At 36.4% G+C, this 27,198-nt stretch overlaps 1 protein-coding gene and 1 pseudogene across 1 annotated transcript; both read right to left on the bottom strand.

Annotated features, from left to right (window-relative positions):
- Positions 1-447: 447 nt before the first annotated feature.
- ATP6V1D (ATPase H+ transporting V1 subunit D) lies at positions 448-26,947 on the bottom strand. The gene is made up of 9 exons (XM_044664824.1): positions 26,803-26,947; positions 20,277-20,394; positions 19,370-19,449; positions 18,141-18,208; positions 17,282-17,326; positions 16,721-16,824; positions 16,060-16,126; positions 2,317-2,395; positions 448-1,161 (listed from the first exon to the last, which is right to left on the bottom strand). Exons 1-9 carry the CDS (start codon positions 26,841-26,843, stop codon positions 1,020-1,022), a joined length of 744 nt encoding a protein of 247 aa, XP_044520759.1. The 5' UTR covers positions 26,844-26,947; the 3' UTR covers positions 448-1,019.
- LOC123237725 lies at positions 2,404-3,314 on the bottom strand (annotated as a pseudogene).
- Positions 26,948-27,198: the final 251 nt, after the last annotated feature.

Genomic DNA, 27,198 nt, shown 5'->3' with positions numbered 1-27,198 from the left:
GGGCATACATTATCTGAAACAGTTGTGTGTGCTGGGTAGCTCAGTAGATTGAGAGCCAGACCTAGAGATGGAAGGTCCTAGATTCAAATCTGGTCTCAGACACTTCCTGTGTGACCCTGGGCAAGTCACTTAATTCCCATTGCCCAGCCCTTACCACTCATCTTTCTTGGAACCAATACAGATTACTGATTCTAATGTAGAAGATGAATAAAGAAAGAAAGAGAGAAAGAAAGAAAGAAAACGAGAGAGATAGTTGGGTCTATTTTTGTAAGGAAATGTTTTAAGGGGGAAATCAGAGATCATACATATATCTGGAAGTGACTGGCATAAAAATAAGTCATCAATAAAAATTTTTTAAGAGATAGGCTTTGGATGACATTATTATTCTATGTTCCAAGTGAAACAAGACTGTTAAAATCAAATCAGAATAATAGCAAATAAAGCAAGTGCTTTTAAAATTCTTTTATTCTGCTTACATACTATAGTTATACAGGAATTGGCAAAATTTCTTCCATAATGGAGGGGGAAAGTCTTCTTCCACAGGACTGAGACCAGCCATGCAAGGAAAAAAAAAAAGATGTTAAACAATTTACCCAAGGCTATATTGAAGCACCATGGTGACAAAAGCAAAAGTTGAAAGTGGGTCAAAACAATGGCTATGTATGTAGAAGTTAGGCTATTAGATCAGCATGAATCACTGCTGTCTTCAAAGGAATGTTTTTTCAAATATTAGAGCAAAGAACACCAAAACTGAGTACATACACAGACCAATGAAAGGAGGAAATATCAATAGGTTATAGTTCTACAAGTTCCTGGACTGGTCAATTACCACTAAAATAGTGGCAGATCCTACAAATGACATATAATCATGATCTCTCCAAATAATCCCAATAACTAATATCAACTAGTAGAACTTTTGGGCTATAACAAATAGCCCATTACACACAGAACCTGGATACCATGTATTTTAAGAAAAGCACAAGACCAAGGTCTCAAAGATAACGATAGAATGGAAAGAGCTATTCAAATAGAAGATCTTCATCCTTTTCTATTGCCAGTAGATTAGCAGGCTCTGGCAAGTCTCCAGATGATTTCAGGCTGGATATCTCCTTCTCTAATTTCTCTTTGACAGTCTTCTTCTTCTCCTGTATTTTCTTTAACCTAGAGAGTAAAGAGAGATTTTCCAGAAGGCACTCAACACCAAACAATAAAAGAGACACCATGGCTGCAACAATCTGCCTTCTTCTCTATAAACTATAGTTTTCTAATGGACCATCTAAATTTCAATATTTATTAGGATTCTAGAGTCCAAACAACCTAGACCCTAATCTAGGTGTTCTCAACCCTTTTTTTTTGTGTTATAAAGCCTTTTATAGTAGTCTGGAGAGGCCAATGGACCCTTTCTCATAATATTTTAAAATAAGCATGATAAAGTAAAACAATTATACTGAAATATATTCACCTACTCCAAGTTCATGGTTATGAATACTTGCTCCAAATACAATAGCTGTATAAAGTATCCAACAATGGTAGTGATCCACTACTAACATACATATATTAGTCAAAGAAGAACTCTTAGCATTCTCAAAGCCCCTTCATGTGTTATTGCCTGCTCCATTATCAAGGCTTCCTTAACTGCTCCAGCCTTCACTCATCTTCTCCTGCTTAGATTTCCCACAGAACTGCACTATAAATCACCAGTTCTTTATTTCCTGCACTGCTTTTTATAAATATGCATATTTATGAATATGTATATGTATGAATATGTATAGGTACACTATCTTCTCTTTTCTCTACAAGATTAGTAGTACTTTCACCAGGAGAATAAGTAATTGGCTGATTAAATAACACTGGTTGTTCTCTCCATTTTAAATGATTTTAAAGTGAAAAAGTTGCATCTGAAAGCATTTTCAATTTCTTATCATGACAAGCATAGTTTAGAGCTGGAAGGGCCCATCTTGTCCAACTACCTCATTTTCCAGTTGGATTAAGAGATGTGTAGTGACTTGCCCAAGTATGCATACACAAAGTGGGAGTGCCAGGATGTGAAGATGGAGCTGTGGTTCAAAAACTAGCCCAAATTTAGCTTCCCTCCTCTAGGGTACCACTTGGATTACAAGAAGAGACTAGATCTAAGGAAGCACAACAATCTTCAAAATAAGAGTTCTTGCTTTCCAATTATATCCTTATAATTCCTATTTATCAAAGCTAAGACAACTGAAAGGGCTAAATTTAAAGAGGAAAAGCCAAAATGGGCAGTAAATATGTCTTACTAGTAGTTATGTTCCCAATCTTTGAATACCAAGCCAAACTAACCTGTAAAACTCTTCACGTTCTCGCTCATCCAGTTCTGTGACAATGTAATTAAGTGTACGCTCAATCCGGGGAATGATCACTAGAAAAATAAAACATCAATAAGAATGCAGACTTCACACCCTCATCTCTCAAAATGCTGATTAATTACATTAATTCACTACTTGTTCTTACAAAGAAAGTAAGTTGAGATAAATCCATTTTAATACTAAGGCTCATGCAAATGTGTAAATAGAATTAACTCTAGCCCATTCATAGTCAAACTCTACTTACCCTAGGCATAGTCATTCCCACCTCCCTTAGTGGCTTCTAACTAGCTGGGCATTCCACAGCCCCACTATTGATGTCATCAATGACATCATGAAGATTTCTGCCATCAATATTGCAGCCCACAGATTGAGCTGTTCCAAGTATCTCTTTAATGGTTCCAGAGAGGTCTCTTGCCAGGGATCGGTGCCTCATCTATCGAGCAATGTTGATGATTTCATCAAGACTGATGTTTCCATTGTGTTAAATACTTTTCTGCTTCTTTCTGTCCCGAGGTGGTTCTTTTAGGGCTTTGATGATCAGGGCTGAGGCAGAAAGCACTACCTCAGTCTGGGCCTGTCTATTCTGAATGGTAAATTTCACTGTGATCCTTAGCCCTTTCCAGTCACCAGTTGCCTTGGCAATGTCATCACCAAACTTTTTTTGGACACAAACCCAAGGGACCAATTTTGGGGGCCAGAGCAGATGTGGCACCAACTTCAAAACCAGTGCATCTTAAAAACACGACTTTAATTTCATTAGGGTCAAACTTGGGTGGCATGGCTGCGACGAAGGTGGAGGCTTGGCCTGGACGCTGTGGGATGGCTTCTCGGTGTCGGATGAACCCGGATTTGGGACGACTAAAAGAAGTTGCACCTTTACCACCCACGAGCTGGGAGCCAAGAGACAAGGTGTATATAAAGAACTTCCAGCACACTGGGGCAACCCAGCCTTCATGGGATGGCCCATTTGAAATTTTATTAACTACCCCAACAGCTATAAAAATTGGAGAAAAGGACTCTTGGATTCATTGCTCACATGTAAAGAGGGCATCTTCTATTGAACCTGATTGACTGTTTCCTGTTACCTGCATTGGAGATAACAGTTCATAGACTAATGGATGCTAATTTTGGAATCATTGGTTGTCTTGATTCTTTCCCTGAATTTATTTTTATTTTTATTATTGCTTTTCCTATTATCTTTTAATAGAATAATTAATTTTTTCCTTTTTTTCTCATTTCTTTTTTTTTTTTTAACCCTTGTACTTTGGTGTATTGTCTCATAGGTGGAAGATTGGTAAGGGTGGGCAATGGGGGTCAAGTGACTTGCCCAGGGTCACACAGCTGGGAAGTGGCTGAGGCCGGATTTGAACCTAGGACCTCCTGTCTCTAGGCCTGACTCTCACTCCACTGAGCTACCCAGCTGCCCCTTTTTTCTCATTTCTTGTACTTAAGTACATATAATCACTTAATTTTTTTCTTTCATTATTTTTTGCAATGCTCTAATTTTAATATTTATATATTTGCTGTAATATTACTGCTTACTCACAAGGTTTAGACTTTGGGAACTTGCCATATATTGTTAAAAATGTTATGGGACTGTGATTAATGCTTCTGTCTGATTCCAGGAGAAGGGAACACACGAGCCGTTAATAGTGCTAAGAAAGCACAAGGTCATGGAGACCAACTGACCAATCCAATGGGATTGATGAGAACATCTGCACAGTGCCAAGGAGCACAAGGTCAAAGAGATCATACAAATATGGGTGGGATTGAGGTACTCCCACGCCAACACTAAGGACTTGAACTCAGTGTAAGAACTGAAGCTACGGCGCTTAACATATGTTAAGATGTAGGACTCTCCGAACTACACTGCCAGTCAGGTACTGCAGGTTGGCTATCATCTGGCTCACCCATATAGTCCTGAGAATGAAGGGAATGACAAACACTTCCCTTGCATATAAATCTGGTCCTTTTTTCTCTCTTATAGAATGGCAACTTCCTGTAGTCTTAGCTGCAAATGGTTAAGTGTAGTATTACTGCACTGTGTCCTACAGACTAGTAGGATGGAAAAAATATTAATTGGACCCTAATACAAGGGCCTGTTATAAATTTATTTTGTTTATTCAAAAATTTTATAAACATAGCTTTTGATATTTTGATTCTGATTTTAATTGTTTTCTTTTTCCAAAGTTTCAATTTTCTTCTATTTGATTTTTTAATATACTTTTGTTTTTCTTTTAAATTTACTCATACAACCCCATGACTCAACCATATATCTTGAGCTGATCTGGGTATTTCTTTCTAAATACCCACGTCAGGGGGGATTGTATTTTTGTAAAATCCAAGATTTAATTGTATTTTATTATATCCAAGATTTAATTTTTGATTTTGTTCGAGAAAATTTTTCAGGGAAAGAAACTTGCTGATTCCTTAATCCAGAGAATGAATTGTTTGCAGAGAGATGCCTGAAGAATCTACATTTAACCAAGAGATCCAGAATGAACTTTGGATTGCAATTGATTGAACTGATGGGGTTTGTTGCATCGAGCAATCCAGAATGAACTTTGGGTATAAATGAATGGACTGATGGGTTTTGAACAGCTACTTTAATTGTACATGTTATGCCAATAGGGGACTGCCCCCAATTGGTTTCTTGTCAATGCGCTTAGCAAAACATTGGTTTTGCCTTCTCTCTCTTCCATTCCCCTCTTATCTCTAACTATTGTAGTTAGAAGACCTTTGTGAATATAAGATGATTATGTAAAATGATTTCTTGGGGTGACTAGGCACCCAATAATCATCAGGGGGGATTGTGTAAATAGAATTAACTCTAGCCCATTCATAGTCAAACTCTATTTACCCTAGGCATAGAGATGATGTCATTCCCACCTCCCTTAGTGGGGAGGGGAGATGAGTTACCCACACGTGACATTAAGTAACAAATCAAGAACAAGGGACTGCCCTTTGGGTAGTCCAAATCAGTGTAGAGACTGCCATTTGTCCACTTGAATTAGAGGTGGACCCACGGGAAGTGACAAAAGACATTTTCACTTTAAGTATGTTGGTTACTTCCTGTTGAGGGAGTTCCCGCTTTGAACTTGGCGCTGAAGAATCTCTGAGGAGACCTCAAGCAGCTTCTACTCAGAATGGTCATGTGGGTAAGTTAGGCTGACTTCCTTGGGCCTACCTAGGCCGTTTCCAAACTCTACCTCTAAGTAGGCTCTAGCCTATCTGATTGCTAGGCCTTGTGACTTGTAGTCTCATTTATTTAGCCTTCTAACCTTCTCTCTCCGTCCAGGCCTCTGCAGGCCTGGACTAGCCTCTCCCTCTCTATTTCCCTACCTTTTACCCTCCTAACTGTAATAAACTACCTTAAACCCAGTGCTGACTTGGGTCTAATTTAATTATGGAATCAACCTGAATTGTTGATTCCTGGTGGCCACACTTTAATATATATCTATAAAATACCTAAAATCTCCCTCTTACACAAATAACTTTTCTTTTGGGTTTATCAGTCCATTCATTTGAAGACATGAGTAATACTTGCTCTCTTCCTACCTAGAAAAGACCTAGAAAAATTTAAGAAATGTAAAGTTTTGATTTTCTTAAACAAAAGACTAGATAACAAAAAGCTATGTAAACACCATGAAATCAAATAATGTGAAATTTAATTCTAGAAAACATTTGCAATTATACAAAGTGACTTAAATGTATAGACATTTAAATTACATGACTAGCCATGTAATATAATTTCAAGGAGGTCAGTGACAAAAATAATAAATTTTTAAAAAGGCTTACATTACATACACACCAAAATATTTATAGCAGCACCTTTTTAAAGAAACAAAGTAAAAGCCCATCAATTGGGAAATGTTTAAAAAAAACACTATGGTAACATGAATGTAAGAGAATATTACTGTGCTATAAATAAACATAATGAACACAGAGGAAAATAAGACTTAGGAAAGATATAAAGTAGAATTAGTTAAAACAAGACACATAAATGACAAAAAAGCAAAAGGAAAAACAAAATTAATAATTGAAATTGAATGCTGGAAAACTTATAAAGAAAAAGTTTATAAAGAAGAAAGAAGAGTGGTAAGGGCTAGGCAATGAGGGGTTTAAATGACAAAGCTAAGAAGTGTCTGAGACCAAATTTGAACCCAGGACCTCCAGGCTCTAGGCCTGGCTCTCAATTTACTGAGCCACCTAACTTCCCCCAAGATCATATACCTTCCTGAAAGCCTAGTTAAGGAGTATTGATAGTAATAATAGAAAAATGATAGAAGCAATTACAAAAAATAATTTTATTTACATGAAACTAAAAAAACTTCTGAATAAACAAAATTAATACATTTATACTAAAAAGGAAGAAAAACTGGGAAAAAGCCTTAGCATCAATCATCTCAAGTAAAGGTTTGATATTTAAAAGAAAGAAAAATAATAAATACAACAAACGTCATTTTCCCATTCAAATGATTAAAAAGGGATCAGATAACCCCAAGGTTTTCCTTCATACCTAGTAAAATGGAAAAGATGACAAAAGATGATTTTAGTCAATACAAGAGGCTGCAGAAAGACAGGCAAAATAATATATTGGTGGAGAAATTGTAAATTGTTTTAACTATTCTGGAAAGCAATTTGGAACTACAGCCAAAAAGTTACTAAATTATGCCTTTATCTTTTGAACTGGTGGAACTACTATTAGTCTTATAGCACAGAGAACAAAAAAAAAAGGAAAGGACAGAGAGCAGACACACACATGGCTGCAACTTACAGTAGAAGAAAATGATGGAATACTATTAATACCTTTGAAGAGGATGATTTCAGAGAAACTTTTTAAAGATCTGTATGAAACAATGCATAGTGAAGTGAACAGAATCAGGAGAACAATTTATATAAAGAAAAACAACTTTGAAAGACTTTGGGAAATGCTGAGCAATGACCAACTACAATCTAAAGTACTGATCAAAGCACACTACCCACTTAATAAAGAAGAGACAAAATCAAGATGCAGAATAAGGTACACTTTTTGGACACTGTCCCACAAATGCAGAGATTGTTCTATCTGATTTTGCTTATTTGTTACAATAGCTCTCTTCCCTCCTCCCCTAACTGGGGGAGGGAAGATGGGAGAAAGAAAATATATTTTTTTCATTGAAAAAAATTCAATAAAAAAAGACAGATACATAAATGTATTATTGGTGGAGGTATGAATGGTTACAACTATTTTGAAAAATTATTTGGAATTATTCAAAGAAAGTGACTAAAATTACTTTTTGACCAAGGAATTCCACTGGTAGGCATACACCATAAGGTCACTGACAAAAAAGAAACTTTAATAGCAGTGCCTCTTATGGTAACAAATAAATTGGAAACAAAATACATGTTCATCGATTAGAGAATGGCTATAGAAATATAATAAACATGACTGTGCTATAAGATGAACAAAGGGAAAAAGAGTAGCATAAAACAACTTTTATGAACTAAAGCAAAGTGAAATAAACAAAACTAGGAAAAAAACACACAGTGACAGTGTAAAGGGAAAGAATGGCTACCACAAAACAAGAAACTAGATGCTTTGAAATTTTAAGAACATGCTGGATCCATGAGCCAAATAATAATAATAAAAAAGGACAGGACGAGATAAAATGGAAAAACTACTTCCTACAACAGAGGTGTGTGAGGAAGAACTGTCACAGAGAAGGGGAGAGAGAGGTGGAGGGCTGGTGATGCTGGAACCCAATTTTCATAATATCTGAGTTAAAAAGGAAACAACATATACAAGAAGGGTAAAAGTCTTATTAATTTCCAGAGAGGGGGCAGCTAGGTAGTTTAGTGGATTGAGAGTCAGTCCCATAGACAGGAGGTCCTGGGTTCAAATCTGACCTCAGATACTTCCTCGCTGTGTGACCCTGGGCCAGGCACTTAATCCCCATTGCCAAGCCTTTACCACTCTTTTGCCTTGGAACCAATACAGGGTATTGATTCCAAGATTGAAGATAAGGGTTTAAAAAAAATCTACAGAGAAACAGGAGGGGATGAAGAGATAGGATAAGGGAGGGACCAAAAGAAAGGAGTATAGATCAAGACAAAAATAGGCAAGGGGATAAGATAGAGGAGGAATTTCTAGAAGGGAGTATATATCAAGAAATAGGGCAAAGTGAGTGGCCAAAAGAGGGACTCTTAGGATAAGATAAAGGAGGGATTCTTAGAAATGAGTTCATATCAACAAATAAAAGGTTAGGGGGTGATAAGGGGGTGACTCTTAGAAGTTTATACAGAACTAAGAAAACTAGGAGACAAGGGGGAAGGGAATGACAGAGAATGGATTCTTAGAAGCTGCCTGAATTGAAGAAGTAGTGGTCATAAAAAATTGGTATTCTCAGAAGGAATAGGAAAAAAGGAGAGGAAGAGAAGGACAAATAATGAGGAAGAATAGAATGGAGAAAAATCACAACTAGTAATTAAAACTTTGAATGTGAATGGGATGAATTCACACCAAAAGTGGAACCAGATAGTAGAATGGATCAAAACTCAACAGCCCCTTCCCTCCTGTCCTCACACCAAAAAAAGGTGTGGCAAACAGATATGTATATACAGATTATGTCTTTCATGTTTCCATTTTTCTGGAAGTGAACAATCACAAGTTATTCTTCAAATATTAAATTTGTAGCTATATATAATATTCTTTTAGTTCTACTAGTTTCATTTTCTATTATCTCAAGAATAGTATTTAAAATAACCTAAATATCTAGAGAGAATTGAACAGGAATAGAAAAGAGTATACTTTCTCAGTGCTACATAATACTTTTACAAAAACTAACCATATATTAGGGACACAAAAGCCTTACAGTTAAATGCAGAAAAAGGGACTTATTAAATTCACTTTTTTAGACAATAATACAATAAAATGTATATGCAATAAGGAAACATGGAAACACAAAGTAAAAATTATTTGCTATAGGGAGGATACCTGCTAAAACAAACTCAGGAACTATACAAACGATTATAAAATGTTTTACACAAATATCATCAGACTTAAATAATTGGAGAAATATTAATAGTTCATAGATGGGCAGAGGCAATATAATCAAGATGATAATTTTAAACTAATCAAACTATTCAATGCCATCTCAATTAAATTACTAAACAGTTATTTCATTGAGCTAGAAAAAATAATAAAATTAATTTGGAAGAACAAAAGATAAAAAATATCATAGAAATTAATTTAAAAAATAAAAACATTAATGAAAAAGATTAATGTAAAGAAAGGTCTAGTAGCATCCGTTTTTAAACTGTTATAAAGCAGTAATTATTAAAAGTAACAGGTATGGGTTAAGAAATAGAAAGATGGAGCAGTGAAACAGAACAGACATATAAGTGCTAATAATAAAAGATTAAAGTAACTTTGTATTTGACAAAAGTATAAATCCAAGTTTTGGGGATAAGAAACTATTTGGTAAATATTGCTAGTACCCAGTTATCTTAGTGAATGGAGGAAACTCTTTTCCATTCACTAAGATAAGATCAAAATGGATACATGACCTAGACATAAAGGGAGATAATAATAAGCAAATTATAAGTACAGGGAATATATTATATATCATATTTATGGATAGGAGAGAAATTCATTAATAAACAAGAGATAAAGAACATTGAGATATAAAATAGATAATTTTGATTACATTAAATTAAAAAGGTTTTGTACAAATTAACGTAGCCAAGATGAAAAGGAAAGCAGAAAATTGGGGGAGAAAATTTTAGAGTTTCTCAGAGAGAGGTCTCATATCTAAAATATAGAGAACTTTGTCAAATTTATAAGAATAAGAGTCAACTCCCCCCTAAGTCAGTGATGGCCAAACTTCTTAAAGAGGGGGCCAAAGGAAAGGAAATGTTCATCTGTCAGTCTGTTTCTAAGGCAACTCTTTCAAAATTTCATTGTATTCTATCCTACTCATTGTATTTGTTAGATTAGGAATAATGTCATTCAGCTGGATAGATCATTTCAGGGGGCTGCATCTGGCCCTCAGGCCATAGTTTGTTCATCACTGCCCTAAGTGATAAATGGAGGAAAAGATATATAAAGACATTTTTTGTTTGAAGAAATTAAAGCCATATATAGGCATGTAAAAATGCTCTAAATCACTACTGATTGGAGAAATGTAAATCAAAAAAATTGTGATATATCAAAGGGAAAAATGACAAATATTGGAGGAGATGTGGAAAAATGAGGACACTATAGACTGTTGGTGGAACTGATTCAACCATTTTGAAGAGTAACTTGGAATTATTCCCAGTTATAAAACCATAATATACTGTTGTGAGGAAGATTATTTAGTATTAGTTACATATAGTTTATATGGATCTAGCAGGAAAGGCTAGAGGATTCCAAGACAGAATGAAGGAGCAGGAAGTAGGGCTTGTGCTCTGAGAGAGACTCTATTAGTGGTTGGCACAAACTGTTGCTAGCCCTGGGAGATCTCAGAGTTAAGGACACCCTGCATCCTGATTCTCTGGGATCCTGTGGTGGCATCTAGCAAGTAGACAAGACTTGCAGAGCTGCACCAAGTGGGGGAGGGGTTTGGGATCTGGTGGACAGCATCTCAAGCACACTCTCTCTACTTGGGTACCTTGGACCACCTTGGCTTTTGGCATCCTGTGATCATCTTTGGATTACTGTGAGAACCCTCAAAGCCACCCTCCTCAGGCCCTTTAACTGTGCTAGTCAAACCTGGCTAGAACCAGGTTTGAAGCAGCCTTCCCAGTGACTCCAGTACTGCTCCTTTGAGCCCTGCCTGGCCTAGGTCAATTAGAATTAGAGTAGACAAGTCCTCCCCCTGCCCCTGTGATTTGCCCTTTAGGTTTTTAAGTGTAGAATCCCCTATCCCACCTTTATTTAGTTAATCATAATTAAACTGTTAAAAACCATTACCTTGCCTGATGGTTCCAAAGACCCTGGCCTAGGGTGAGCAGGGTGACTGTTGGGGCCAACTGCCATTCTTGATTCTTGGTCTCCCTATCCTGGATGGTCCTGTCTCTCCTTCAACCCAATGTGTGTACCCACAAACCATTTAGGTCACATTTTTACATCCCTGGTGCTCCATCTTTTACAATACCCATAGACCAGCAATATCATTGTTAGGTCTGTTTCCCAAGGAGATTCCAAGGTAAAAATGAAAATAAGCTATATGTTCCAAAACATTGTGGTGGCAAAGAACTGGAAATTGAGGGGATATCCATCAATTGGGGAAGGGCCAAACAAGTTGTGGTATATATCAGTGATAGAATACTATATACTATTGTACCATAAGAAATGAGCAAGTTAATTAAAAAAACAAACTTGGAAAGACCTATATGAAATAATGAAGAGTAAAACAAGTATAACCAAGAGAACATTATATGGGGGCAGCTGAGTAGCTCAGTGGATTGAGAGCCAGGCCTAGAGATGGGAGGTCCTAGGTTCAAATCTGGCTTCAGACACTTCCCAGATGTGTGACCCTGGGCAAGTCACTTAACCCCCATTGCCTAGCCCTTACCACTCTTCTGCTTTGGAGTCAATACACAGCATTGACTCCAAGACAGAAGAGTTTAAAAAAAAAAAAAAAAAAGAGAGAACATTATATATAGCTACAGAATATTTGAAGAATAACTTGTGAATATCCACCTCCAGAGAAAGAACTGATATGAAATGACAATTTATATACAGATTTTTTTGGTCAGTTGATGCCATCAGGCAGGAAGGGAAGAGTAAGGGTGAGATGCCTAGGAATTAATCTAGCACAACATAAACAAAACAAATAAATAAATAAATAAAGGAAAACAAACAGGCTTGATCCCAAAGGGAAGTGATATATAAAGCCACTTTTCTCTCTTGCCTCTGCCCCCACAATTATACAAGTATAAGTCCATAGACATGGAGTACCAACTGCCTCTTCACTACTTTTTTTTCAATATGTTGATTAGTTTTGTTGAATTTTTTTCTTTCCCTCTTTTTAGAGAGGAATATGATGAGAAATAGAGAGCAGATAACAAAAGATAGCAAGAAATATCTGTTTTTTAAAAGAAATTAAGAACACAGAATTCAATGAAAAATGAGAACTGTATGAACTGAGAAACAAGGAAAACAGCATACACATAACTATTATAATGTACACAGAAATAATTATGAAATGAAGATGAATGCCATGTAATTATACTGAACAAGTCTCCCTACCATTAAGAATTCAGGAAAATGCTTCATCCTCTTTTCACTGGAGAAGCAGGGAGGCAAAAACACACACGCACACACATACACAACATTGTCAAAGTCAATCTGTTTCTATTATGTTTTAATCTGTTACACATAGGAAGATACACTAACTAGAAAGGGAAATATCTAGAAAGTAATGTGATATAAAAAAAGATATATAAAAATTTACTCTGAAGTAAATTATATACCCTAATGCATCCTAATAGGTTATCATCTAATGGAGGTTATCAACCAAATCCCATTCCCCTGTCCCCTGCCACTTGAACCCCATTCCGTTTACTCTTTTTACCCTAAAGTTCCAACCAAACATTACTCACCCTTTTCCACTGTGCCCTCTAGAATGACTGTTCCATAGACAACAAACTCACTTTCATTGTAAATCTTTTCCTTTCCACTCCTTCCATCTTCTAGTAATCACTAAAATTTTGCCTCCACCTTAATGACACAGGTCTACCTGGCCACCCTTTCTGGTACTAGTTGCAGCTTTACTCATTCCTCTCTACTCACTGCTCAAGTTGAGGAGTTGGAATACTCCTTGCTCCCCCCTGCTTCTTCCAGACTCTCCTCCTACATCGTTCAGTAATATCTCCCCTATAGTGAGGTTAATGCAATTCAGATTTACTACCCAATCAAAATCCTGGTAGCTATTAGTGACAGACCTTCAGGTCACTCCCCTTCCTTCTTCAAGAAGTTTGGCACCTGATTCATAGTTTCTCTCTCCTCCCCATTTGCCATCATAGTTGGGAATTTATAAAAATGTATACACACACACATTTCTAACATCCTAATCACTCAGTTGCTCAACCTACTCATATTCCATGACCTAGTCCCCCTGACCTCAGCCACACATACACAAAGGATGATCTTACCATCATCCAAAAATGTAGTTACCATGTTCAGGATTTCTAAAATTCCCAATATCTAACTACAATTTATTGGCTTTTCACCTCTCCCTTTGCCTTCCCTTTTCAGACCCTACTTTTTGTCCACTTTGTGATCTCCAATCTGTCAACTCCAATTCTTTTTTAGGTCATCTCCCCTTCATTAGCCAGTCCCCCCCCATCTTAATTCATTGATCAATAAGTTAAAACTCTATATTATCCTATTCTCTTGATTCCTTTGACCTCACCTGTGGATCATTCCCACAATTCACTGGCTTTGATTCTATACACATGCTGATTAATGAAGGTGGGAAAACCCAGCAACTCTTCTGACTGGATGAACTACAAATTTATTTTTGGGCCCTCTCTGCTGTTAAATCATCCTTTCACATTTCCCTTAACAAATCATAATCCTACCCTCCACTTTTTCCCTGTTCCTCCATCCATCACTCACATCCATCTGCCACTATTTTCCTTCTTCACCTATATTATGTGAAGAGGTGAATCACTGAGTCAATAGTAAAAACTGGGAGTGTATTACAAAGTCAAGATGGTATTTGCTTTTTTGAAAGATTCATATTCACTATAGGTTCCTCAGTTTATGGCCTGGAGAGGCACCTTTGGTTTACCTTTAAGTGAATTAAGTTTGCTATGTCACTTTATTATTTGTACTATCAATTAGAGATGATTGAAAATTGTTATCCTGATCAGATTCATTCCAATATTTTGCTATTGTTACTTTCACCTGAAATGATGAGCAGTGCTTGTGACATACTATGAACCATACACTCTAGAGATCTGAATCTTTTGTAAATCCTTCTGACGTTTAAACAAAAAGTCTTCATTGGTGCTAAATCACCAGAAGGATAAGAGCAAATGAGAGTTGCCTGTCTTAAACCTTTACTTTGAATTTATTAAGTCAGATAGGACTTACCCTTGCTACAAATTATCTCTTTAATTATTGTATCCAACTTTCCTAACCCTATAGGCTACCAAACCTCTGGGCTGATTTAGGCAGGTTCCTATTTCAATCTCACACTCCTGTTTCCCTCCCCCACCTGAAGCTTTCTCTAGGCGGCTGTTAGAGTTACCTTGTATCTTCCTCTATCCCTTCCAATCAATCCTAAACTTCAATAAACCCTGTTTGTCATGTAATCAAAGCCTTTGGGTACTTCATTAGTTGATTGATAAGAGAGGGAGAAAGGAGTAAGGAAATAACATTCTCTCTGGGTCCTGATGGATTGAAGGTGTCCATTTTGAAGGAAGTGAGATCACAATACTTCCTCTGAATCTTCCTTAGTCAACCTGAGAAACTGACTAGAAGCCCTCGAGTCAGTTTCAAGCCATTCTTGGCTGGCCCTAACCTTTGTCTGTAAACGTGCCCTTCCTATCTGAAGGGCTCAGTCTGATCCCTTTAGTGTCTCTGTCTTCAAACCTGTGTCCCAGTCTGTGTTTCCTAGGCAGTAGCTGTTTGCCCAAAGTATCTCATCCTATCCTTTACAACTCCTTATACCTCTGTGTTTATATTCCCTAAACCCAGTCATTCCCTTACCTCTCTCCTACTATCTACTATCTCAGTCTAGTACCTACCTTCACCATTGTACCTTCCTTATCCACTTTATTGCCTTAGGGATCCACAAACCCTATCCATAGTGCCTTATTCCCTATTCATTCTACCTTTAGTCCCTTGCCTGCCTTATCCACTATTATAACCCTACCTCTGGCTTAATTTCCTTATTACATCCAGCCCTTGGTCTCATATCACCCTATTGCCCTATTCCCTTATAACATCTACACCCTATTCACTTATTACAATACTGACCATGTCACACACCTATACTTTATAAACTCCAGTGGCTCCCTATCACCTCCAGCATCAAACATAAAACACTATGGCCTACCCAAATAATCAATATCACCTCCCTATATCTCCAGTCTTCTTATACTTTACTGCCTGCTATGTACTCTGATATAGTGACATTAGTCTCCTTGCTGTTCCATGAATAAAACATTCCCTCTCTTAATGCTGGGTGTTTTCAGTGAGCATCCTCTCCCCACCCTCAATTCTATTTAGTGGTTTACGTGGCTTCCTTCAAGTACAAATTAAAAATCTCATGCACCACATATAGCTTATTATATTATACATTAATAGAGATTTCCCAATCTCTATTAATGCCTTCCTTTTAAAATTATCTCCTATTTATCTTGTATAAAGTTTATTTGTACATATTTGTTTATTTGTTATCTCTTCCATTAGATTATGAGCTCTTTTTGTGCAGGGATGATGTTTTGCCTCTTTATATACCTCCAGAACTTAGTACATTGCCTGGAACATGGTAGATATTTAATAAATTTAATAAATATTTATTGACTGAATGGGCTTCATATACCTTGCCAACAGTCTTATTCTAGGCAAAGGTGGCTTGAAAAAGAGGTTAAATATTCAATGTTTTGTTTTGGAGAGAGGGAAATGAGTGATATAGAAAACAAGAAATGGATATACACGTAGTAAAGAACTACAGAAAACCTTGGGAATTTGTCCAAAGCTGGTTTTAGAACCACTTCTATACTTGCTCATACTCACCATGCTCAATAGCATTCACCCGTCTGTTTGTTATTTTAATGGCCTCATCCAGCGTAATAAATGAAGTCTAAGATAAGAGAACAAATTATAAATAGGTAGACTTTTATTTATAACACAAATAATCAACTAATCTGGCTCAGCTCCAAATGCAAGAACTAAATTTTTGGAAACAAGGCTAATTTTCAGAATGTTTTTCATCTGAGGATTGCTAATAGACACTGGGGTCTTACAGAATTTATAGCATCATTTAATTTTTTATCCTGATTAGTTTACCTCTAAATTTAAGTCATTTCAACCAAGCCAATATAAGAATGTTAAGAAGAAAGGTAGAGACCACTAACTTAGGAATAATAGTATAAAGATATTTACACATATTAATAAGGAAATCTTTTTGGAATTATTCTTTCATCTTTTAGGTGCCACTTTCCTGTGTTTAACATGTGAAAGTCTTGTCCATTATGCCAGTAAAATACCCTGACAGTAGCAAACACTAAAGCGAAGATGTAGAAGTCATTTCATCTTAAATGAGCAGATCTTAGGCTTATTTTCTATTACTCAAGTACTAAGGAAGTTTAAGTATCATTTCTTTGCATGCTACTTAGGTTCAAGATTTAACAACTAGAAATTGGACTTGTTTAGTCTTCCTGATACTTGTACCAACCTGGAGTGATGCTAGTTCCACCAGCAGCTCCACTGCTTTGCCATAGTTCTTCTTCAGTTTGGTCACTTGTTCCCCACCTCTGGCCAAACCAGTCAATTCATAACCTGAAATAACCAGTGAAAAAAGCATTATTATAATAAAAAAGAGGAAGAAAGCAGCAATTGCTTATTTAGCAATTCACAAAGTAACCAAATCAAAAAGTATGTACTCAGAGAGAACTGGGGTTTCCTTTCAATTCCAATGAATGTAGTGGAGTTATAAGAGGGATGATGTCATCTTAGCCTTTTGTAAAGCACTGTGTCCCTCTATTGTATAATAGGTACTAACTGCTTGTTGTATTGAATATTACATTTCTATCTTCCTCTACTGTATGTAGCATAATTGAGACAGCTGAAAACACTTTCTACTTTCTGTGGCAGAGACCATTATAAAAACAGCTACAAAATGATCATCTTCAAGGAGTTTTATCCTATAATTTTCTCTATAACTAGATTCATTTGAGGAGAATTACCCAAATGTACAATCTGTAGGCAACAAAAGGATAAATTCCTTACTACTTACTGTCAGTTCCTTCATGGTAATGTTCAAACACTGGTAAGGTAACACCTATAAAACACAAGTATATTAACATTTGTAAAAATAATTTAGGAAAATCAAGGTAGAAGTATCTTTATGGATATTGGAATCATTTTCATTTTTGTCAAATCCTTAAAAATCATGAGTAAATGTTTGAATTAGCCAGTTTTTACTTTTTTTTTTTTTTTAAATCTCTACTTTCTGGCTTAGTAACAACTCTAAGACAGAAGGACACGAGGCTAGGCAAAAGGGGGGGGAGGTGATTTGCCCAGGGTCACACAGCTATAGTAAGTATCTAAGACAAGATTTGAATCCAGATCCTCCTGACTCTGCCTGTCATTCTATCTACTATGCTACCTAGCTGCTCCTTAGGCAATTTCTACTAAGTGTGGAGAACTCTCCTCTTTCATAAATATTCATGAGATTTCCAGTTCCAAAAGCAAAAAACTATTCTTGTTCCTAATGGAATGGTTAAATCAGTTAAAAGTGAACAAAGGGGGGCAGCTGGGTAGCTCAGTGGAGTGAGAGTCGGGCCTAGAGACAGGGTCCTAGGTTCAAACCCGGCCTCAGCCACTTCCCAGCTGTGTGACTCCGGGCAAGTCACTTGACCCCCATTGCCCACCCTTACCAATCTTCCACCTATGAGACAATACACCAAAGTACAAGGGTTTAAAAAAAAAAAAAGGGGAACAAAGGACTATGTTTTATCTTTGTCAAGAACTGTGCCTTCCACAAAGTATCTGTTTAATACATGCTGGTTGAATTGAATTTAGTTCCAAATAAAAAGTTCTGTTGAATAATTTTACTCTGCTCCAGACATTGCTAAAAGTATAAGAAGTCTTACCTGCTACATTATCTTTCTTTGTTCTAATCTTCACTTGAGCTTTGTTCACATTCTGAATAACAGTGGCACTACACGGGGAAAAAAGATATTAAATTTTGTTTCAACTTGGCTAAATTTTAATGAGAAAAATTAACCTAAAGGAACCCACTATAGCTAATTCTTACATTAAACTGTGAATGATAAAAGGGAGTAGGGGTCAGCACCTAACACTAATAACTAATTATCAGTGGCCAGAAGAAAGAAGACAAATCTCCCTTCCTTCCAGGGAGGGCTTAAGAGGTTAGATATTAAACAGTGTTATTTTTTAAAGAGAGGGGAAAAAACTATTAACAAATAATAATTTGGGAAGTTTGGGGGTTTTTTTGGAGGAGAGGTAAGCAAATGTCTTCTTTTATGACATTTCTTGGGTAATATTTATACCACTCAACTCAAGGTTCAGCCAGAGCTGATCATGACATCTATGGCAGTTGTCAGTGGTCTCCCCATCACTAATACAGCTGCTAGAGAGAGCGCACTTACTCCATGACTCTATTATGCGTCTACAATTATGTCAAAGAAGCTAATATATTTCCACTTACTATCTATCTATATGAACTGTAATGTTACCTATGATATTTTGGTAGAAAATGCTGCTAAATTACATTATATTATTCCTTTCTTGCAGTATTTAGTAATTAACAAGCCAAATAAATGTCTCACATTTCTAACCTGTTTTATCTAAATAAAATGCTATAAATTTTGTTAAGACAACAGGACTTTGTGGATTTCCAAATCTCTTTATAACACAATGTAAATTATTATTGACATACAATAAACAGCTCTTTGTTCTTCTTCCCTCATCTCTTTGCAATTCTATACTTCTGACACTTATTCATTCAATTCTCAGTACATCATCTGTTCAAAAGTCAGTATAAAGTAATTATTTTGCCATAAGTATTCATTGAGTTGCAAAAATTAAACTGTGGAGTCTATTATTTAGCATGGCAGAATGTTATCACTAAAAGAAATTCAGTCACTTAGATCAAATCCTCCAGATGAGAAAATAGGCATTGAGAGATATAACCTGTCACCCAGTCACTTAAAGTCACAGCCAGGGTACAAACAAAAGTCTCTGGGACTTGTCTACCTACAGAATACCAGTCTATTTACCAAATTCACTTACTCTAAAGGCAGCTCTAGAAAGTCAGACCACTTATTTTTTACCTAGTGTCCTCTATAAGTTGTCTCACCTAAAGTCGCCAGCTGTGAATTTGGCTTCAGCAAGTGAGAAAGCAGCTTCTCTCATCACTTCACCCATTAGCACTTTGGTCTGTTAAGGGCACAAATCAAAAATGGACAAAATAAGTGGCTTATAGGCAAGATTTAGTCTTTGATAAGGTCACAGCAGAAAGAGACCCCAGGGGTGGGGTGGGGACGGTGGGGTGGTTACTTAGTTTAGCCCAAGGCCAAGAATTGGTAACTTTTGTTCAGGTACTACATTGGAAGCAATCACAGTAGTAGAACCAGGAAACTAACCAAGGTCCTCTGATTGATCATGAATTCACTGTACTTTCCATAGTTCACCAAGCTATCAGCTTGGGGTGCTTTTATGCTATGCATTCTTTGTTATTTAGGTTAATAACATTAGGGTCAAAAGATTTTTCTCATTTTAGGGTTTGGTTTACATCACCAGAAATATGAGAAAATAAAAAATTTTTAAAAACATTTTATTGTATTTTTACGTTATAGTCATTTCCTATTAGGCTCCTTCACATCAAAAACAAAACAAAACAATGAAGCCAAGTCAGGTGACACAAATTATATTTGATTTTGCATACTAAATTTCATATCATTGGTCCCCATTGCTTTACTGTGACAAAGTAGAAACATGAATTTTATGAACCAGTCTTCAAATTTAACTACCTTAATGGAAAAGGTATACGAGGATAAATGATTTCCATGAATGCTTTAGAAATTTGATGTTTTGATAACTCTTCAGAAAGCAAAAATCATCTTTTACTTTATTCATATGGAGATGCTATTCTTTAATGAATGATGAGATGTTCAAGTCATGAAATAAGATTAAAGCTAAGTGAAAGCATAATCAATCATATCAAATTCTCACATTTTTCTGATCAAAAGCAAAACTCGTATTACCTGAATGACCTTCTTTAAGATCTGCCGAAATCGAAGAGTCATGGCATCAGATTTTTTCTTTAAGAGGTTTCGGCCTGTTTGTGCACCTTTTAATCGAGCCTTCATAATGGTCTGTGCCCTATTAAAAAAAATAACCACAGTTATACAAAATTCTTTTTTTTCTCCAAAATTCTTAATATCATCTAAGAGAACAAGGGCAGGCATAAACATTTTCCAAACAAATTGGAAAAATGATACCCTCCTCCATTTTGATACCATAAATAAGGTTACCAGGCAGACTATCCACCATTTTGTATATACAAGTTAAATTGATTTTTTCTAATGTTATAAGTCCATTTTTCTATTAAGATGCTACAAAGACTGCTGTGCAGCCTATAAACATACTATATTTATAATAAAGAACTAAATTAGAACTGAAAATACTCCTTTCATATCTGCAATTAGTTCTGCTTAGCTGTAATGGAATGAAAATAAGGAAGTCTTTTTTTAATGCCAGTTCAGCTTAATCTAAATGATATGACATGTAATAAATTACATTTTCAGTGCAAAATTTTCAATTGCCTTAGGATATTTTTTAAAAACAAGCCTATTAAGAGCACTTGAAGATCCTCAGTTAAGACCCTGAATTCAACTATACTTAATTTTTAAGATTGCAAAGAAATGAGTTATTGTAAGTTAATAGATGTCTCAATAAACGTGGAGTTGCCTAAGTGAGAAGCTAAAATTATATGCCATTTTCCTTCCCATTCTCCTCTCCAAAAACTTAGTATTTGTTTAAAAGAAAATAACAATAAAATAATTATTCTAACTTAGCTATAACTTAAAGTAAGTTAGTTGGACTATAGGACCTTTAAAGTTTTTTCCAGTTGCAAATCCATGATCCTATTAGCTTTAGGGTCCTCTCCAACTCTAAATCAATGATCCTACATTGCTGTATGTGATAAATTTAAATAAAAAATGTATTAGTTTTCCCTTTTTCTACTGCTTTTCAAACAAACAAAAAACCAGAAATACCACCTGGAATTTAGCTTCAATGATAAGAATGGTTGGTATAATCAATTACACTAAAAGTAAAATGCCTAGATGAGTCATAGGAAATTCTTAAGTAATATAACATTTTGAACCCTTATAAACTAGAAGTGAGGAACCGGAAAATTGACTTCTTTATAGCATAAAGAGAATAGTTTTTTTTTTTTAAGTTTGTATCCTTAAAAAAATTAAGTATCATTTCTAACTTTACATCATTGACTAGCTTAGTACTACTAGGTCCTGCCAACCAGGACTGGTTCAGTTTCTTGCCTGAATAGGAGTTAATCATCTGAGTGTGTATACAATTCATATCCTGCTCTGTTTATATTTAGAGTCGAAACTATTTCAAACATGATTTTACCTTCTGATACTAAAACCTACAATGTGACCTTACAATCACTGTTAAAAGCAATGTTCTAACACAGATGAATCAGGTAAAATTCTTTTCTGTTCAAACTCTAACTAAAGTAGTTTATTGGAGGCTATTAACCAAGATAAACAAGTTTCAGAGAGAAATCAGTATCAAATGTTAGAGGGCAGGGACGGAGCAAACAGCACTGAATTTAGTAAGCATCCATTGATGAGTTCTGAAGGTACAAGTTTCAGCACTACAACAAAGATAAAAGTCAGACCACAAAGGAATTTTAAAGTAATGGAGGCAGGAGGTGGAGGGTATTAGATATAATTTGATAGTCACCAAATACTAACAGAAAGAGAGAAATGAAGGTGAGATACTTGGCACTAGAAAATTCTTTTGCTTTCCAGAGGTCTAAACTCTTGGAATTTCTCTATTCCATATTTTTAAAGTACAAAATATAGAAAGTGTTGCTGCACACATAGCTATCTGGTAATGCTTAAAGTATTTAGTTATCAAGGGGAGTCAAATTGCTTCAAAATATACTTCAATTAGAGCTTCTTAAAATAAACATTTCTGCACTTCAGGCAGCTGCAAAAGGTAATTTATTCAAAGTCAAAAAATATAGGAAGGGCAGCTGGGTAGCTCAGTGGAGTGAGAGTCAGGCCTAGAGACAGGAGGTCCTAGGTTCAAACCTGGCCTCAGCCACTTCCCAGCTGTGGGACCCTGGGCAGGTCACTTGACACGCATTGCCCACCCTTACCACTCTTCCACCTATGAGACAATACACCGAAAATACAAGGGTCTAAAAAAATATATATAGGAGAAATCTAAATTTTTACTACTTATCTTCAACCTAACTATAATCTCCCAATTGTTATTGCCTTCTTTCTCCTCAGTTTATATTTATTTCCTCAGCTTCTAAGCATAGGACATGTCTATGAATTGAATTTCTTCTTCATTTTCTTAAACACCAATAAACAAAAAAAATCCCACAATTTTTACCTTCTGTCTTGGAATTTAATATTGAGCATTTGTTTCAAGGCAGAAGAGCAGTAAGGGATAAGTAATTGGGTAAATTTCTTTTTAACATTAGTGTACACGCATGGGGAATATAGTGAAAAGAACACAGGATCTGGACCTCTTTTATCAAATCTCATTTATTATACATTGTCTTAGAAAAGTCACTTAACCTCATTAGGCCACAGTACCATTGATGGAGTAATAATAGCAGCTACCTTTCAGGGTTGTTGTGAGAATCTAATGAGACATAGTTGGTACTAAATAAATTCTATTTGCATTATTTTTATCTGTAAAATGGGAGGTGGGGTATGGACCTAAAGTTCCTTCTAACTCTAAATATCATATATGGATACTTTTTTCACCCATTTCTCTATATCACAGGACTAACATTTTGACAGAATAATTTTCTGGAAGTACAACTAAGAAGCCGGTCAGCTTCTATTAGAATACTATCTGTTATATATATGTAAAAGTTTGTATTATTATCCTGTATACTTGAAACGTTATTTTTCTGGCAAGAGTGGTTGAACATTTCACAATACAAAGTAGCAAGCTAAATTGTTCAAATGCAATTAATAAGAATAAGTAACATGGCATACTAATATGTTAATAGCTAATGGATATTATGTATATATTTATAATCTCAATAAGAACATGTAAGGAAGGTACCACAGTTGTAATGATTTCCTATTTTATAGAAGAGAAGAATGGAGAATAAAGAAATTGAAGTTTAGAAAAAGTGCCCTTAACAACTTACAACTAATAAGTTTGAGGTGAGATTTTAAATCAATTTTCTACTGACTCTTAAATCCAGCAATTTCCCATTACTTTCCATTTCTGTTAATAAGTTTTGTGTATATTGATCCTTTTTCTGAGCTGCTCAGGTTTTCAAAATGAAACCTCTCAATTACACAGCAATTCATTCCCATTTTTAATATGGTCTTCAGCTTGCATGATGATGGCTTTGTTTCCAGTTGAATCAAAGACATCTGACTATATGACAAAATGTCTATTGCTAGCCTCTGGAAAAATTAATGTGCTCTAACACCAGATTACTCCTTGTATTTGAATGCATGACAAGTAATTTCCAAATCCACACAAATAGCATTTCCCATTCTAAAACTAAGAGGCTTACCTTCGCTCCACAAATTTTTTTAAAACTGTAACCTTCTGTCTTAGTAAAATCCTAAGACAGAAGGGCAAGGGCTAGGCAAACCGAGTTAAGTGACTTGCCCAAGGTCACATAGCTGGGGAAGTGTCTGAGGTCAAATTTGAACCAAAGTCCACTTGATTCCAGGCCTGGTGCTCTATCTGCTATGCCACCTAACTGGCCCAAGTTTTCATTTTTAAAAAAGTAGATGTTTGGAAACTAAAAGAGAGACAACTATAATTCAGTGTAGTTGTGATTACAAAGAACGCTCTGAGGAGGGAGCCAAGAGTATATTCTTCTCCAACTGAAAGCAGCCCAAATTCTTAGAAAGTAGTTATTTGAGCCTTTTAGGGGACTTCATTTTCTGACTTGCAACTTGCATAACTAAACTTTCTAAAATTACTATTTAATATTTTCTTTCATATGCACTTAAGCAAGTTTTAGTCAAAAGTTCTCATTTACTAGAACAGCAGGAGAAAATTGTACTGCCAGTGTAAAGTCACTGGTTTTAGAATCAAGAATTCTCAGTTCTACTTAGTACTTTCCTGCTCTTGGGCAAGTCCACTTCCCCTCTCTGATCCTCAGTCTTCTCATATGTAAAATGGAATTTGACTATTTGGCCTTTAAGGTCTCTTCCAATTTTAGCATTCTGTGATATCAAGTCAGTACCCACTATGGTATAGAAAGGAAGGGTTAAGTAGGCTACACATGAGAAAATAGGTACAACAATAATAATATATGATAATAGCTAATACTGCTTACTATGTGCTAAGCACTTTATTATACTTATTTCACAGCTAAGGAAACTAAGGCAAACAGGTTAAGTGATTTGACCATGGTCACACAGCTAATGAGGTCAAATTTGAACTCAGGTCTTTGGGACTCCAAACCTAGTGCTCTATCTACTGAGCCACCTAGTTGGCCCAAGTTCTACCTTGGATTCTCTGCAGTATAGGCCAAGATCACAGAGATGGAAGAACTTGAAAGTCACTAAATACATTTTATGGATAAAGAAACTCCTGTAGATCCCTATTGCCTCTAGGACCCAATACAAACTTAAAGCTTTTTATAACCTGACTCAAAACCTGTTTCCATTATGCCCTCTAGGCAGGCACTGTCAACTTGGCTTTCCTGCAGTATCTTACACAAAACATCCCTCTGTACAAGTTATTTCCTCATGCCTGGAATATATTCCCTTCTTATATATATTCGAAGTTCGGGCACTTAGAATCCCTACCTTTTTTAAAGCTCAGCTCAAGTACCAGAAAAAGATTTTTCCTAATTTTTCCCAAATTGCTCTGAATTTGATTTTTATATACAAAGAGGGACAGCTAAGCATATTGGACAGAGAACTCACCTTAAGACAAGAAGACCTGGGTTCAAATAATAATAATATATTTACACTGTATTTACTCCATGCCAGGAACTACATGTATCAAGTCCTTTACAAATATCTCATTTGATCCTTACAACAACTTTGGGAGATAGATGCTACACTTTACAGAAAAGAAAACTGAGGCAAACTAAGATTAAATGACTTTCCTCCAAGGTCACATGGCTAATATCTGAGGCTGGATTTGTACTCATGGCCTCCTGAATAGAGAAGAGGTTGAAAAAAGAGGCTCCATTCACTTTGCCCCACCCTTGACAAATCTTAACAAGCTATAGAAATTTGGTTAAGTTTAGTTAACTGAATGAGTGCTGTAGGTCACACAGAAAATTCCTTTCTACATTGGTGTTGGGAGTTTAGTCATTTAAAGATCCCTATAACAATGAAATCATCTACATTTTCTCAGTACTGTCTTATTCCATGCTTTGTACAGTCTTATTTGTGTACCTGCAGCTTCCTACAAAAGAATGCAAGCTCCTTGAGGTATTTTTAGCTTTGTATCCTCAGTACTAGGTTATTGTTTTGTTTTTAGGTTTTTTTTTGGACTGGGCTTATAATTTTATTGGCATAGGAACTCTAAATTAGGAAACTTTTCAGGAAGATAACAGAGGCTCTTCAACTTATATCCTTTTAAAGCCCTGCCATAGAAAACACTTGATCAATGCAAGTTGACTGATCCAGGTTCAGAGAGTGTCAGTGACCTATCCAAGACCACACAACTAGTAAACAGAACTGAAGTTTGAACTCAAAATCCCACACTCTTTCCACCACATCACTTTATATCTTTCTTTCTTTTTTTTTTTTACTTAACTTTCTGTAAAAAGTAGAAGAGAAAGAAAAAAAAATTACTCTGACCTTATAAAAGGAAAATAAAGTATAAGTAATCATGAGCTCTTTGTAGAATGGCACAAATAAAAGATGTCTTTGTTGTTTAGTTTTTCAGTCATGTTTGACTCTTTGTGACCCCATTTTGGGGTTTTCTTGGCAAAGAAACTGGAGTGGTTTGCCATTGTACAGATGAGAAATTCAGTTAAACAGGGTTAAACGACCTGCCCATGGTTGTAGAGCTAGCTAAGTGTCAGAAGCCAAATTTGAACTCAGGAAGATTCTGAATCTTCATGACTTCAGGCCCAGCACTTTAGTAACAAAATGTCACTACCATTCATCATATCTTCCGCTGAGTTCATGAGATCCCAAGAGAGGCTAGCTCCGGAATCTACACACCTTGAGGGGGTCTGGTTTCTGGGAACAAGTCTTAAATCCTACAAAGGATTTTTAAGAGGCCTAGGTTTGAGACGCCCCTCTCACCCCAGGGATCATATAAGGGGAAAAGGATAAAGCCCGAGATCATATTAAGGGGAAAGAGATAAAGGGAATCATAGCATCTCAGTCCTAGGGTTCAAGGAAAGGACCGTGGGAGCGGACTGAGAAATAAGGCACCTCGGTATCAAACTGAGAAGGGAAGGGGCTTCTGAGATATCGGGGGAAGCCCCGGACTGAGGGGAATGGGGGGGGGGCGATCACGAGGACATTAAGAACTAGCGAGGCCCCTTCGCTCATTCCATGTCATGTCACTCACATTCGCGAAGGGAAGATATCGATGCGGTCTTTGTTAGACATCCTGGCGGTTGTGGTCTGTTGGTGGCAGCTTGGTACCCAGGCCTATCACTTCTGGCTTCTAAGTCGCCAGTCACGGTTGCTAGCCTCCCCAACCTTCTCATGCAGTCAGCTGGAAAAGGTCACCTGATCACCTTCACCACTGTCTAGGCGGAAGCAGCTGGGGGTAATACTTTTCCGGTTCCGCTTGCTGCTGCTGGGGGAGGGGCGGAGAAAGAGGAAATGCCCGAATGTTAGTGAGAGGAGCACATGCCTGCCATAGCCCTCTTTCCCTCTATCTCTCTTCCTCGCCACTCTTCCTCCTTTCCCCCTCACCGTGACAAATGCATTAGGCTGGACTCGAGTTGAGAAAAAGGGA

Source organism: Gracilinanus agilis, chromosome 2, assembly GCF_016433145.1.
Source record: "Gracilinanus agilis isolate LMUSP501 chromosome 2, AgileGrace, whole genome shotgun sequence".
Classification (NCBI taxonomy): domain Eukaryota; kingdom Metazoa; phylum Chordata; class Mammalia; order Didelphimorphia; family Didelphidae; genus Gracilinanus; species Gracilinanus agilis.
Note: the sequence above shows the minus strand (reverse complement) of the source record. Positions and strands in the feature narration are given on the sequence as shown.